This window comes from Pholcus phalangioides, unplaced genomic scaffold (assembly GCF_987345545.1).
Source record: "Pholcus phalangioides strain wild (caught in Gottingen) unplaced genomic scaffold, Ppha-v1.0 ptg000015l_1, whole genome shotgun sequence".
Lineage (NCBI taxonomy): Eukaryota > Metazoa > Arthropoda > Arachnida > Araneae > Pholcidae > Pholcus > Pholcus phalangioides.
This window is the reverse complement of record NW_028301608.1, coordinates 48,456,211-48,471,931: the sequence shown is the minus strand read 5'-3', so window position 1 is coordinate 48,471,931 and position 15,721 is coordinate 48,456,211. Positions and strand designations below refer to the sequence as shown.

Here is a 15,721-nt window from a genome sequence, read left to right as displayed (position 1 = left end):
AAGTAAATTTAACAAATGTCAACTCATCGATGCGAAATAGTTTTTCATTCGAAGTAAATTTAACAAATGTCAACTCATCGATGAGGAATAGTTTTTCATTCACTTGATGGTGATATAAAAGACATTGAAAGATGTTTTAGAAGACTAAACATGGCCAGGAGCATGGTTTTACCTCCTTCACATCATAGCCCAACTGCAGTACAATATGGGGTTTGCAAAAATGGTTTTCATTCGATAAAATAATGGGGGGGGGGGGGACAATAAATACTGCAGTCAAGTTTCTATCAAAAAGTGAATATATGCAAGAACAAAGAATCTATTCACATTGCAGTATATTGTCATCAATGTGTTGAAGGAATAGATTTTGAGAATACAAATGATTAGTAACTGTCAAACTTGGAGGTATACCTTCTCGGGAAGGTACTGGAAGGAGTGTGAAAATATTGGGAGTACAGCAAAAAATTAGAAAACTACCACTTATACTACATCAAAGACACAGGTTTATTTCAAAACATTTGTCTAATTGTAATGTCTTCTGTACAAATTTTAGTTCTTACCTAAACAGAAAAAAGTTTTTCTTGAGCTCAACGATCAATTTCACCAAACACAACATCTAAAGTTCCTAAATGGGGAAAAAAGCCATCAACATGAGATCTGAGAGATATGTTTTACAAATAAAAAAATTCAGAAAGAATTCAACTTTGATGATTTCTGCATAAATCCTTATTTCAATTCATCACTCTTCATATGTGAGAGAGAATAATTAATATTTCAATGTATTTAATAACATCCCTGTACAACATTGATATCAAACTTAACATGATAAAAAATTTCATTTTTAGAGGATTTCAGCTAATTTTATTTTTTTTTCGTGGAGGAATGTGAGCAATGGGATTTCTAAGTTACGTCCAAAGACAAAAAAAAACAAAACAAGTGAAAAAACAACTAAAAGATATTTTTACCCCATACTCTCGTCTAGATTATTATTTTACATACAAAAAGTTGAAAATTGATTATGATAACCATTCATTCTTCTTTAGTAAGTTGTTCTGAATCACAGTCATATTATCACATTTTTCAAATTTGAATTTTACAATGAATTATACAATGAAATAAACAAATTGGGGGCAATGTATGTACAGTAGTCTTGATAAGAGGTGACAGACTACCTCTGATTACTAAAAAGTTGGATTACCCAAAAAAAACAACTTTTGAGATACTGGGGGAGGGAGCCTTTTTTTTCTATATTTATTTAGTGTAAATATTAAGTATACAAGGTGTCCTGTAAGTGATAATATGGCCTTTATCTCATCAACTGTCTGTCGTAGAGGTATAGTTTTAATTTAAAAAATTCTCAAAAGGCATTTAAAAATTATCCTGTACCAGTTTTGAGAGTGAATATACAGTGAGTAACAAAATAAAATTATATGGTACCCCTGTTCTCTAATTTCCGATTAGAAAGTTTTTGCCCTGTCTCTCCTGAGGCCAAAAAAAATCCAAGTTTGTAAGTGCAATATTTGCAGAGCTAATTAAATTCAAAATCTGAGAAAAGTTGGGAAAGTAGCGTTCTCCGTTAGTTTTTGCTGTTCTTTCATAACTTTTCTCTTTGATTTTTGAATAAAAATATTTTAGCAAATATTGCACTGAGAAACATCGAATTTTTTCTGTTGGCCTCAGAAAATACAGGGCAACAACTTTTTAATTGGAAGTTATAGGGCATGGGCACCGTATAGAAATCTAGTTTTTTTTATTTTGTGCAACACTGTATTTTATCCACTGTAATCTCAAAACTGACACAGGGTAATTTTTGAATGCCTTTTGAGCAATTTTTAAATTGAAACTATGCCTCTACGATGTACGATTGATGAGATAAAGGCCGCATTAGCACTTACAAGACACCCTGTATAGTGAAAATTTAAAAGAAAAATAAAAGGTTTATCCTAGTGCCACTGAGTTGGTTAGGACTTATTCTCACCTGATGAAATTGTTCTAACTTGTTTTCTTTGAACCTATGTCATCACGCTTACTCTTACCTTTTTAATTCTTGATTTATTAGATTAGGGCTGCTTCATGTCTTCTTTATAACAGGGGCTCCCGCCTTAGGAACTTGATATAAAAATATTTTTTTACACTATAAATTTACTATAGAGAGGACCTGTGAAAAAATCTGGCTTGAGGGCCTGGTATAGGGATGACAGAGATAAAGAGGGGCCAGTGACAGAGAAGGCTCATGTATGTGAATTTACATCATCATGCCTTGCCATTACAGTCATATCTATGTTTTTATTTCCTGGCAAATACCTCAAATTAGCATTACTAGACTAAGAAAAATAAAACAAAACATGTTCTTGGCAAAATAACAGAGAGATCCAGCACACACCCAGAATGATCCAGAACCTCAAACTTTTGGGAATCAAATTATAGAGACTACTGCATGGTGATGGGAGGGGGGTATTTTGAACTTGTGGTGAAAAATTCAAGTCTACAAAGCATGAGTTCGGAATCAGACTAAATATAGAGCTGAATTTTTTTTTTCAATAGTGATAAATAATTACCAATTATAGCAACTAGATCTGCCAACATATGATTCTTTGCGACATGGTCAATAGCAGCCTGGAAGAAAGAATAAAAATTATGTTGACAACAATTTCCATATTTTGAAGTCATAATTTAAAAGTTTAAAATTATAAATGTGAACTTATTAAAAGCTTATAAAAGCTTAAAATTCCAAAAGCAGCCCGTAATCCTTTTGAACATTATGTTCAGGAACTACAGTTGAATTTAGTGAATGGCACTAAAGAAATAGTTAATTCGAGAACACATACCAAATGTGCAAAACCAGGTGCCTTTATTTTACACCTGTAAGGCCTGCTGGAACCATCAGATACTAAATAAACACCAAATTCTCCTTTTGGTGCTTCAATCGCAGTGTAGGTTGCACCAGGAGGAACAGGATAACCTTGGGTGAAAAGTTTGAAGTGATGTATCAAAGATTCCATAGATGTCTTCATTTCATGTCGCGTTGGAGGTACGATCTTGTGGTCATCTATTTTAATTTCCCCAGGCGGCATCTTGTTAATACACTGATAGATTATACGCATGCTCTGTCTCATTTCTTCAACACGACACAAATACCTGTTCAAGAAAATAAAACACATCTGAGATGTCAAACTCAAATAGAACATTTTTATCTAGCATTCATAGAATATTGAAATACAGTGATGTCTTAGCTAAGAAAGATTTTTTCATGATTTCTCAGACTCTGTTATAAAATCTTTAAGCAGATGCTGCAAACATATTACAGCCACATTGTGAACTGAATATGTTTGCATAAATTATGTTTAGAATTACTGTTGCTCAAGCCAGAGGTATTTATAACAGCCTTAGATTCCCTTTATAGAACTACCTTAATTTTTTTGCCGGAAAGCTTTTGAGCCATTTCAAACAAAATGAATGAATACACTAAGGAAAAAATACAATTTTTTTTAAAGCCTAGAATCAAGAGAGCTCTCTCACAATACAAATGGTAAAACTATTAGCATGAAATTCAACAGTTGGGTCCATTGCAGAAGCATATCTTTTCTCTGCAACCTTGACACAGAAATGTACTGAATCACTAAACCCCCCGAACAGGACTGTTTTATGAAATTAAGATTTTTTTTCCTTCTTTAAAGTTTTTCATTTTTCATAGTAGTGCAAATGAAATGGTAAAAGAAACTTATTTTGTTACATAGAGACACCATCATATAAATGAAAATACAAACAAAAAGATGAGCCTTATGCTATATTATTTTTACCTATCATAACAATCTCCTTTAACACCAATGGGAATATCAAACTCCATGTCAGCATATGCATCATACGGCTGCGTTTTACGAAGATCCCACTTGATTCCAGAACCTCTTAACATGACTCCACTAATAACAATAGATTTAAATAAACAGTGAAATTTTTTAATGAACCAATTACAATAATCTGCAATTACAATTTTATAGACAGAATTATGAAAAGTTAAGAAATACTCATAAATATGATAATCTTATGCATATAGTGTATTCTTAACCAAAATATTTATTGATATATTACATGCTTGCCTCATAAAAAAAAAATGATTTCAGGATTGGTTTTTTTTTCTTCAAACTATTGTACGTATGTCAACACTAGAACTGCAGAGTGGGTCAATTTGACCCAAATCAAACCTCGTTTTCATTTATCTTGAAAACTTAGATCACTATCAACTCAGATATTAAAAAAATTTCATGACTTTTCCTGATATCATATGAATATTAATTCACAAAAATTTTATTATCTTCACATTTCGTGTTTCAGAGCTATAAGCGTTTATACCTAGAACCGCGGTTTGGGTCATTTTGACCCAACGTACTATTCTATAGGAAAAAAGGGGTGTAGAATTTTCTTGGAAGTGATTACCCTTTCTAAAATTATTTGTAAATAAAGAATAAAGATCTTTTTTCAAGGTCAAGACCAATTCATTGTCAGAGCAGATTATCTTTTTTTGAATGGGAGAATGCTAAATATTTTTTTTTCCTTTGTAAACTTGAATACCTGGAATTCTGACGAGACTCAATAAAGATTTTGGGAGAGTAAAAGCTTAACTCTAGAAAAAATGTGTAGCTGAAATTTCTGTAGGCAAACAATGTCAGAGAAAAATAATAAAATTCTGGCCTGCACCAAATACGTTTTGAATGGATTTCCAAATCTTGGGAAATATCAGTGTCTAACGAATCTCTCTCTTTCAGAGCACATAGCGATGCAACTGATCAAGCCATTTGAGAACAAGGGCAGAAATGCCTCAACCGACACCTTTTTTCACTACACTGGAGCTGGACCAAATGCTAAAAGCCAAAAAATATGAGCTTAGTAGAGACAGTGAGACAAAATCGAAGAGCAATATTATCTGATGCAATAAAGATAGAGAAACTACAGTTGTATGGAATGATGACACAATGACAATTTATCAAGGGAAGAATGATATAAGTTTTTCATTACTCAGCACACTTCATCTGGCAGTCGATATTGGCAGTAGTACCCCAAAGAGCTTCCACACACACACACAAACTATTTCACACTACAATTCAACAAAGTGTAACGATCGTAGTTGTAGCGATCAAATGCCCAGAGAATATTCGGTGAAGGTGGGGTATCACAGATGTTTTCTACAACATCCTGGATCTCACTATAAAAATATTCCTGGATTTTGTATAGAGCAGTACAGAAGGCCAGAACTATTTTTTAAAAGCAGTTCCTCTAAAATCTTATTGAAGAGCTGCGTTCATCATACGCGTTGCCCTTGCGCAAAAGGAAATGTTCGTGCGCTCTTGATCATGTAACTGTTCGTGAGTGATCAAAATAATAGTAATAAATAAAAATAAACGAGTCTGATGTGAGGTAACATAAAAATGTGGAAACAAAACTTAATTTTTGTATGCGTTGTGCAACTTCAGCATGCGATGAATATGCAAGAATAATGAAAAAAAATTGCTCAACTGCTCATCATAAATTCCACTTATCAGTAAGAAATCAATACTTATTTGACAGAATCATATTAAAGACTTTTTAATACTCAATTTGACACGCTTATTTTACATCTTTGTCATTATGGGATTACTGGAAAATGTTCTTGGACTGAATAAAGTAAATAATGTATACGAAATCTTACTTTTACTGAATTACGTCATTTTTTTAAGTTAATTTTAAACGCCATTTTATTTTCATAAACAAATATAGTTTTCCACAATGAATACGCAATTAAACAACATTGAATAAGAGTAGGGAAAAACCCAGAAACCGAAAATAAATTCCTGTTTTCGCTAAGAAACTGTTTTTCACAGTTTTGGTCAAATTGACCCAGTCTGTGGTTCTAGGTATACCGAAAGTGCAGCGGTTCTAGTGTTAAGAAGCCAAAAGAAACCCTGCTTTTTCACCACTCCTCACTTCTTGAAATCAATTAAAGAAATGTATCATGGTCTTGGAGAAATTCATTCCGAAATTTCAAAAAATATATTTTTCTCCCCTACCTAAAGCCATAGTTAAGAGCATCCTCTGCTGTAACTATACCAATATCTATAGTCCTTGCACGCCATATTCGATTATCAGTCAGCAAGTCCTCCATTTCATCGACTCGTTGTCCAAATTTCTCAAGCCATTCATAAATATCATCTAGCAATCCTAAAGGAAGGTCCTGATTTACGCCACCAGGACGGACATATGCTGCATGCATCCTGGCACCAGAAACTCGCTCATAAAACTCCATTAGCTGAGAGGAAAAACAAGAAAATGTACTTAATTAATTTTATGGGAAGGGAGGGAAAAAAAATTTCATGCCTTATATACAGTGAAACCCCTTTTAACTGACACCCCCGTAGATGCGGCCACCCCTCTTTTTATGGCCAAAAGATAATAATTTCCCCTTGTATAATAAGAGTATGCATTTCAAACCCCTCATTAATGGTCACCCCTCCTTCACGGAAGAATTTTTTTTTTCACCAGCATCTACAAAAGAGAGGTTTTACTATTATTACATACCTTTTCTCTTTCTTCAAACAACCAAAAGAAAGGTGTGAGTGCACCAACATCTAAAGCATGAGTTCCTACAGCCATAATATGGTTCAGAATCCTTGTAATTTCAGCAAAAAGAACTGAAAAAAAATTAAAATTATACGTAAAAATATATTTTCATAAACTTAATTACCATTTTAAAAAAATATACAATTGTGAAAGCTAAGTTATATGATATTTATGAGACTCTTCTGTTTAAAGTTGTCAGCTGAACCAAAAAAAATAACTTTTTCTCTCAATTCATAAAATTAACAAGTTATCACAAATCACATTGATGATGATAATTATCACTAGGGATGGGACGAATAGTGATTTAGCTGAATAACCAAATAGTCTGATAATGTTTTGGCCAAATATCGATTTTCTTAAAATTCACCACAATTATGAATACAATTGGTGTTTTTAAATGAAAATAAAATTATTGGTAATTGTAAATGTTGGATATTGAGTTTAAATGATGCAATTTGTTATTTGAATAAATATTTAAAAAATGGTAGGCCAAATTGAAAGATTTTTATTTCAATGGTACTGACAATCAAATTTTAATAATGAAAAATTGTATTTTAATAGTACTTAAAGAATCAATTTTTTTCAACCCTTGTTACAATTTTACATCTAATTAAGAAAATTTAAACCATTTTTTTACTCTCAACTAGTAATGTGTCATAAAATTTGTCTTATTTTTCTTCTTTAGATGTTCTTTTTGCCTCTTTCAGTAGCTTAATATGTATCTTGCCTTGATACATCCTTCAGTAGTGAACTTGGCAGCTTCGCGATTGTGTGGGGAGCATGATAGACTCTTGTGAGGATCCAGGTTTGAATCCTGTTGAAGTGCAGTGGTGGTCAGCTGAAGCTGATTTTTCTGCAGTTTTTCAACTGCACTTCAAATGTGAGCAGCATTCTGTCTCTGAGCAGGCAGGCCTTCAACATAATACTTGCATAACATGAAAATTCAAGCATTCACCATCTTTGCTTCAAAACATGGAACACAGTTGGCAGCACTAGCAAGAACACGAAATAGGCCCAACTTTAACAATATAAATACAGGGTGTTCTGTTAATGGGCCGACAAACTCAGAGGGCTGTTAGTAGACATCAAGAGGAACAAAAATTGCAATGGAACATGGTGTTGCAAACCAAGTAGAGAGGATGAAAATCATGAAAAACACATGCAGGTTTTGACGTCACGCTAGAATGACAAAAAATACAAAAATATTTATTTGATTAATTAAAAATTGATTAATTACAAATTTATATTACAAAAATATTTATTTGATTAATTATTGCAAGAGTTTTTGGAAGTGGCGGCCCATGACATCACTGCACAGTAGTCTACAATGACGTGAAAATGATTCCCAGATGCACTCAAAGATACCAGGTATGCTTTTGATGTCTGTCGCAGCGACAACAATCCGTGCTGCAAGATCCTCTGGTGTGTCCACAGGTGTTGCATGAACGAGTAATTTAATGTGACCCCATAGGAAAAAGTCACACAGATATGATGAGCAAACCCATGAATGTGTTCAGCGATCAACTGACATCCACCTTTTGTCTCCTCTGGACTCAGAGCCTGTGTGTGCATGCGTTTTTCACGATTTTCACCCTCTCAGCGTAGTTTGCGACACCATGTTCCATAGCAATTTTTGTTTACACCATAAAATAAAATATAATCAGTAAATTTTTAATTTATGAGAAAAATTCCAACTAATATAATTTTTTAAAATTAGTTTGATGTACTTAGATTTACAGATATTCGGCTGAATACCCAAGCAATATTCAGCCAAACTGAATATTCAGCAAAAGGACTGAATAGGCATAATATTGAATATCGACCAAATATTCATCTCATCTCTGATGTTAAGTTCTAACTTGCATCTTTATCACAGATGTATATTAGTAAATAAAAGAGAAATTACAAAATAAAAAGAATAGCACGATACAACATACCACGTATGTATTTAGCTCTTTTAGGTATATCTATATTAAGAAGCTTTTCTACAGCTAGAGAATAGCACTGTTCATTGCACATCATAGACACGTAATCAAGTCGATCAAAATACGGTAGAGCTTGGGTGTAAGTCTTGTACTCTATGAGTTTTTCCGTTCCCCGGTGCAGAAGCCCGATATGTGGATCCGAGCGTACCACAGTCTGAAATATGAACATAGAACAAAGTCAAAATTTACAAACTTTACCTGCCACTTATTAAAACCATTTGTTTTTAATTAGTTTAATCTAAGTAAAATTAAGTTCAGTAATCTAATCAATTAGATCTGTTGCTCATAAAACTCAGCTGCTTATTAAAAGCATTTGTTTTAATAAGCAGCTGAGTATGAATATATGCCTTATAGAAAATACTATAATGTGGTGTTTAATACTATAATTGGTGATAACACTTACCCATGATAAGTCATTATTTATCACTTTCACATAACTCTTTGAGGCACACGATTTTAAAGAAAATAAAAACTCTAGTTGCACAGAATTTTTTTTATTATAAAAAAATGGAGAAAAACACTCATTTTGATTATTTAACATAAAACATTGCTCAAGAAAGAAAAAAATAACATTTCAATAAGTCCTTTTTTACGGCATAGCATTGCCAACTGAATGAAAAACTTTAAATAAAATATTAAACAGTATGACTGTGCATAAAAAGCTAAGCAAAAGGTGGGACAGTTTTTAACCCACCTAGCCCCAAAGAGTTAATAAAACTGTTGTTTACACATATCCTCTTTCTTGGCCCATCTCCTGCAGCACCCTCACTGAAGTCATGTGTATGGTGTATGTATAATTTTTATTAAAAAAAAAACACTATCCCCAAGACATAGACTATGAACATCACCATAAAACATTAAAATTTAAATTAATTAAATTTTTAAATCATTCAGAATCAGTTTTAAGTATTTAACAAGCATTTTTCAACAAATATTTGTTTTTGGAATGCAAGTAGACAGTGTTTGAATGTAAATTGAATTTTAACACAGAAAATTGAAGTGGATACACCAATACCGTGCTCCCAGTAAGTTCACAAAGAAATTTCAATTTTTTTTTTCTCACATATGCTCATGTACAACATCTGAAAAATACAGTAATTTTCGGATAAAAAATCTAGAATTATTTGTTCTCATAGCATTGTACTAGAATTTTCATTAAGTTCTAACTTGCAGGTGGTTTTTTGTTGTTGAAAGAATCAGTTAGTAGTTGTTCAATATAATTTGAAAAATTATAAAAAAAATTTTCTTTACTGCTGTGCTCTAGAATCTTGATGTTGTATTACTGATTAGGAAACTTGATTTCCCTAATTTACTTTCATTTAAAGTTAATTATGAATAAAATCTGCAACAAGATGGAATAATCTGAAGTACTCATGATGAATAAAACATATCATAAATGTGTATACTGGAATAAATCGATTAGAATAATATATTGTATTACTTCTCCATCCAACTCCAGTAACAACCGTAGGACACCATGAGCAGCTGGGTGTTGAGGACCGAAATTCAAAATAGTATTGGTGAAAGTTTTTTCTGGAATTCTGGCCTTAACTAGGAAAAAAAATTATTCCGTTATATTTTTTTTAGCAAGATTATACTTACAAATATCACTAAGAATAAATAGTATCTCAAAAGAAAGTTATAGAAGTAAAAGAAAAGAAATCTAATTGAACTTCAGGTCTAATATATAGCAAATTAAATAGAAATTAGCTGGATTACCAGAACTAAAGCTCATGAAGTGCAGAAATCTCTATCCCTGACCACTCCAAAGCAGAATGTTTTGCATTGTTCTGCAACAAGCCCTTCGCTGACTGAAAATGTTCTGTGGTAAAAATTACTACATAATAGTGTTTTTATACTTTTAAAATTCTTCCTAAAACTGTTCTGCAGCAAAATCGATTTTTCTGTGACGTACGTTACAATTTTTGGCATATTCTGCTTTGGAGTCTGACCATATTTCTTTATGTCAAAAATATAACATCCAGTCGATTGGCTCCTAACAATAGATTACTGAGAGCCAAAATTCTGAGAGAGAAAAAATCCAAACTAATCTTTTCCTTTTTTCCAGTTTTTTGGAACGTTGAACACATTTCCATGCTGGTAGACATATTCATATGGGATTCTTGAGATTTTTGTGCCCTAGAATTTCAGATTTTCCACTTTTTAATCTTGCATATAAAATTTTAGGTACAAATACAAACTTTTTACATTCGTCATAGCAACCGGGCACCTGTTATTTATTTCAAGGCATTTTATTGTATTGGTGAGCCGATGACATCTCACCGTATTAGCTCGCATGCTGGGAAACAGCAAGGGAGACCAGCTTGCCAGGCAATTTCAATCACAGATTCTGGAAAATTCCTAAATATCTGGACTCTAAGAATAGATTTAATTGGCTGATTTACTTCTTGTGAGCATTTTAGGATCCTTTGTGTTTTACGCACGAGCAGAGATATGGGGGGCGTGGGTGGGGCAGCATCAAAGGTGAAGTCGACTGATCTAATGCGTATATGAATACAGGAATTGACATCATCATCATCGTGCCCCCCCCCCCCCAGACTTCCAAGTCTATCTCCGCCTATGGTTTTACGAACTACGCATTGGAGATTGATCAAATTTGACATTTTGTTTACACTACTATTAATCGCAGTTTATTGTAAATGTTTAATACAAAGTATATTTCTTTCTCAGAGATTACATGAGCCAAATGGAAAAATTAATATATTGTGAAACATTTTCGTATTCTTTGACTGTTATTAAAATTTGAATAAGAAGAGCAAAAAATTAAACAAATGCACAGCAGAGAACATGATATTGAAATACTAAAGCGACAGCACATTTCTTCAATCTCTGAACATGCAAGAAGAGAAAAACACATTATCTACATTTCATTAGGCTGATGATAATTAGGTTAGAGTGAGAAGCAAATGCTCAATTTTCATTATTTTTATCAAATTCATGCACAAAACATGTTTGCTATAGTGAAATACCATTAATTTATTTTGATTTGCATACTTGTTCAATATTAAATATAGATTGGCTTTCATAGGCCTATGTATTCAGTGATCCTTATTGAACCAAAACTCATAAAGCAGGTGTCCCTTGATTTTTAAGGCATGTCAGCTAGTGCGGGAGAATACAATAAACAGAATACAGTAGAGCATTATTTATCCGAAACAACTGGGGACTGGGAGTGTTCAGATAACCGATCATTCCCGGAAAAAATATTGTACCCGTATCATAGAAACAAAGAAAAACTGAATATATTTTGTATCACACACATTACAAATAACACAGAGAACTGACTAGCCTAGTTTGACAAGTTCAAAATTACCATTGAAGTAGGCCAGTAGTACAGTTTAGGAAAAGGAGTCCAAAATTTTCTTTTTTTGGCTTCAGAGCCGAGACTCATTTTTTTTACTGATATGTGGAAACTGGACAATGTAAAAACATGGATGACTGATTAGCTGATCCACAGCAATTCAAAATTTTATATTAATTATTGACAATCATTCGATTAACTGATGATTGCTAGATTCTTTATAAGGTGGACTATATGCCATCATCTTATAATCTTGTTTATAATTTTGATTGCCCATTGACATTTGTTGTTTAGATTTTAATTATCTGTTATATGATTTCAGATTGATGATCATTTTTATAAGTTTTTTTTTTTTGCCTTCGTCTGAGATGACAATGTTTTGTTGTTTGTAATAGAAATTTCCGGATATATCCTTTGGGTACTCTTCGATATTTCTCTAAGATGGGAAGAGGAGTATGTCCGGTCATTAAAAGTATTCGGGTAATCTATGCTCTACTGTACACACTGTTTGTAACATTTTTCTGATTCCCATTGCCCAGGTCTGGTTTTTACTTCATTTTTAGTCATTTTTGTATTTGTATACTTGGAAGTGTGAATTTTAGTGTACCTTCAGTTTTCGCTTGCAGTGGTAGAGGTTCTGCAATTGTGGTCGATCGTCCGTAAATGTTGCCATTTTTACACGTAAATTTGATATTATTTATGTTCTGTGATTATGTAAATTTTCCTGGTGTTTTATATGTGACGTAAGTTATTCTTTCGGAGACTGTGTAGTTCCGTAGAGCAATTGCTGCAAAAATTTCTTTGTGGGAGATTGTTTAAAACGACTCTTCCACTTATCATCAATTGTTTGTCTTAACATGAAGTTCTAACATTAACATTTAGTCCTACCCAACTCTATCGGTAGAAAGTTGCGGTATGGCTACATGACCGAGTTGGTGCGGGGTAAAGTAGTAGACCCTTCACAACGAGAACAATGATGGTCATTCTCCCGCCTACCTTACTTAGAGTCCTGGCTCTATGCCTCCTGATGAATCCAGGATTGCTGAATAACTAATAAATTCAAGTTAATGGACTTATTCAACCAACACACTGATAGAGAGGTAAGTGAATGCGAACGAACTTATCCAGATTAATTGGCGAGTATTCTATTTAACTGCAAGTCATATTATTTTTCTTTGCAAATTTTGAGATTGAATTCTTAAAGTGAAAGACATGATGGTTGAGTTATTTTGTGGAAATCTTATCAGAAATGACTTTAGCAAAAAATATTAATTGGTAATTGTAAACTTGATACGAATAAATGACCTTTGACGAAAAATTTTATTTCTTTCCACGTTTTTGTCTGTCAATTGAAATACAAAAATAAAACCTGAGAATTGTACATTATGGTGCATGCTCATATGGAATTATAAATTGCATTATCATAATAGCACATATTTATGTTCACTAAAAATGAATGATTTTGGTGCTACAACAACTGGTTTTTTTTTCATACTTATCTCTCTTGGAGGCTCCCATTTGAAGTTCTTTCGTGATTCTTCATCGGGACACAATATTCCTTTATGAAACTCCATTATATACTCTGGATCCGGGAACCACTGATGACCAGCATTCCTTTAACAAAAATAATTTCAAGATTGAATATAAAACAATAACAACCTCCAGAGGAAAATCATTACTGAGAATTGATTGGAAGGGAATTCTTTTCAGTAGTCCATATCACATATCACAAAAATTATCGATAAAAAGACAAATAAGTTAATTGGAACAATGAAAAAAATAAAAGATTAAAATAAAAAAAGACAAATAGTTCTTCGGCACAATTGACGCTCAATTTTAAGAACCTCCAATGTACGAACATGCTCTTTTTTTACGAACTGGTCCCGAACAGCATGCCATAGAGCTAGTGTTGAAATTCCCTCTATTTTACGAACTCGTTTATCTTCTTTTATTCTTCCAGCAGCTTCAGAGTTTTTTGTAACCAAAAGTAAACTTCAATTCAGATGGTCATGTCTTAAAGCTGTGTCTTTCTTAAGAGCAGGTTTTCTGTGCTGCATGCAAAGTGAATCACTCAGTGCGACAAACTGTCTGCTCACCAATAAGAAAAGCAGTATGACTGCTTTCCTACAGAGTGCAACATACCTCATGCCAGCGCTTTATGTCAGGCATGATTGGCCAAATGCTTCTGGAGGAGTGAAATGTATCATGTGCTAGGTGTTTGACCAATACTCTATTTTTGGTTGTGTTTTCTTTCCCTTCTCTTCAGACCGGGGCATGCAAATGGTAGAACAGCTGATGCACCATGCTAGGAAAAGCCAAACGAGAAGCTAATAATAAACGTGTAGCCAAATAAAGTTGCATGTTTCTGCTGCCACGAAATAGTCCTATTCGGTTCACCCTGCGCAAAAGAAGCTGCTCCTAGGAAAACCTGGCTTAAAAGAAAACAAAGAAATAGGAGATATCTTTAGATTCCAATGGAGTGAAGGCAGACATCTTCAGCTGCAAATAGAGCGAAAGTAGGAAAGCAGATATCTTCAGCTGCGAATGTGGCAGATGTATTCAGCTTTGAGAGAAAGACCAAGGCAGATATTTTCAACTTCGAATGAAGTAAAGGTAGACATTTTCAGTTGCGAATGGAGCGGAGGCAGACATCTTCAGCTTTGGCGGAGTGAGGGCATCTTCAGCTTCGGTGGAGTGAGGGCATTTTCAGCTTCGGTGGAGTGAGGGCATCTTCAGCTTCGGTGGAGTGAGGGCATCTTCAGCTTCGGTGGAGTGAGGGCATCTTCCGCTGCAAATGCAGCAGAGGCATGTGGATCCAAGGCGATGCGTGTGGGAGAAGCGACGTATTGTGTAAGTGCACAGCATCACCCCGTATTTTACAGGACAGAAAATTTTTCTCCCTTATTATTCCGACTGTTGGAAGGGGCGATCGCCCTCTTCTTAATCCGCACTTGCAGGGGAGGCACTAAATTTAAGTGATGTTTATTCTACTACGAGGAAACACTCGATCCTGGTTGTGGGGGGGGGGGGCTTATTGCCTGATTTGCTCTCAGAGCAACTTCAATACATGAATAAAGTGTTTTAGTCGTGTTTACAAGTCATATCATGTATAGGATAGCAATAATCTTTGATGAAAGAGAACTTTGCATACCTCACGAAATTAAGAGAAGCGGCAAATTTTTGAGGGCAATGAGTTCTTGAAATACGAAGCGGGACTATGCCTAGGCATTTTCTCAACGGGTTCATAATTGCAACCTATTCACCCAAAACACAAACGTAAATAACCTTCAACAATTTTCGTACACAGTTCGGTTCAGTTGCGCATCGTTATGGGAGAAACGGGAAATCGTCAACACCAAAGCCGCTTGAACTCTTAATGCAGCTTTGGTCAACACAGAGATGTTTCATAGTTTGAAAACTCTCGAAAGGTGTCGCTTTAATAGTTTTTGACTTGTGTCAGCAAAGCGGTTCAAGATTTATTCAGCTTTTAGGCGTCAGCAATCAGATCGGCGTTCTCGACCGGTTGCAGTATGAGTTATGGCACCCTCCAAGTGGTCTTGCTATATTCTGTAGAGGACCAGGGCCGCAACTAGATTCTTGGTCACCGAACCCGGGGCAAGTGCACATTTTGGCGCCCCTTGTAATGTTGCAGGTAAAGTTTGGGAATAAAATTTGTGTCCCCTCTGGTCCAGGGCACTAGACCCAACTGCTCCCTCCTAGTTCCGACCCTGTAAAGGAACAACGGGTGAATATCAAGTGGAAGGGGGAGCTATGAGTGGCGTCGGAGCCGGGGGGGGGGGTGCTGTGGATGCTTGAGCACTCACGT

At 34.3% G+C, this 15,721-nt stretch overlaps 1 protein-coding gene across 1 annotated transcript; it reads right to left on the bottom strand.

Annotated features, from left to right (window-relative positions):
• Positions 1–477: 477 nt before the first annotated feature.
• ND-49 (NADH dehydrogenase (ubiquinone) 49 kDa subunit) lies at positions 478–15,216 on the bottom strand. The gene is made up of 10 exons (XM_089243661.1): positions 15,047–15,216; positions 13,391–13,509; positions 10,015–10,124; positions 8,526–8,727; positions 6,547–6,659; positions 6,039–6,277; positions 3,798–3,917; positions 2,826–3,135; positions 2,556–2,613; positions 478–622 (listed from the first exon to the last, which is right to left on the bottom strand). The coding sequence occupies exons 1-10, from the start codon at positions 15,139–15,141 to the stop codon at positions 585–587; spliced, it is 1,404 nt and encodes a 467-aa protein (XP_089099787.1). The 5' UTR covers positions 15,142–15,216; the 3' UTR covers positions 478–584.
• Positions 15,217–15,721: the final 505 nt, after the last annotated feature.

Coding starts and splice junctions, on each gene's coding strand:
- ND-49 (XM_089243661.1), bottom strand. CDS start 15,141: ATGAACCCGTTGAGAAAATGCCTAGGCATAGTCCCGCTTCGTATTTCA. Junction 10,125..13,390: donor GGAGCCTCCAAGAGAGATAA/GTATGAAAAAAA, acceptor TTTTTTTCCTAG/TTAAGGCCAGAATTCCAGAA. Junction 6,660..8,525: donor AAGAGCTAAATACATACGTG/GTATGTTGTATC, acceptor ATTTTTTTTCAG/TTCTTTTTGCTGAAATTACA.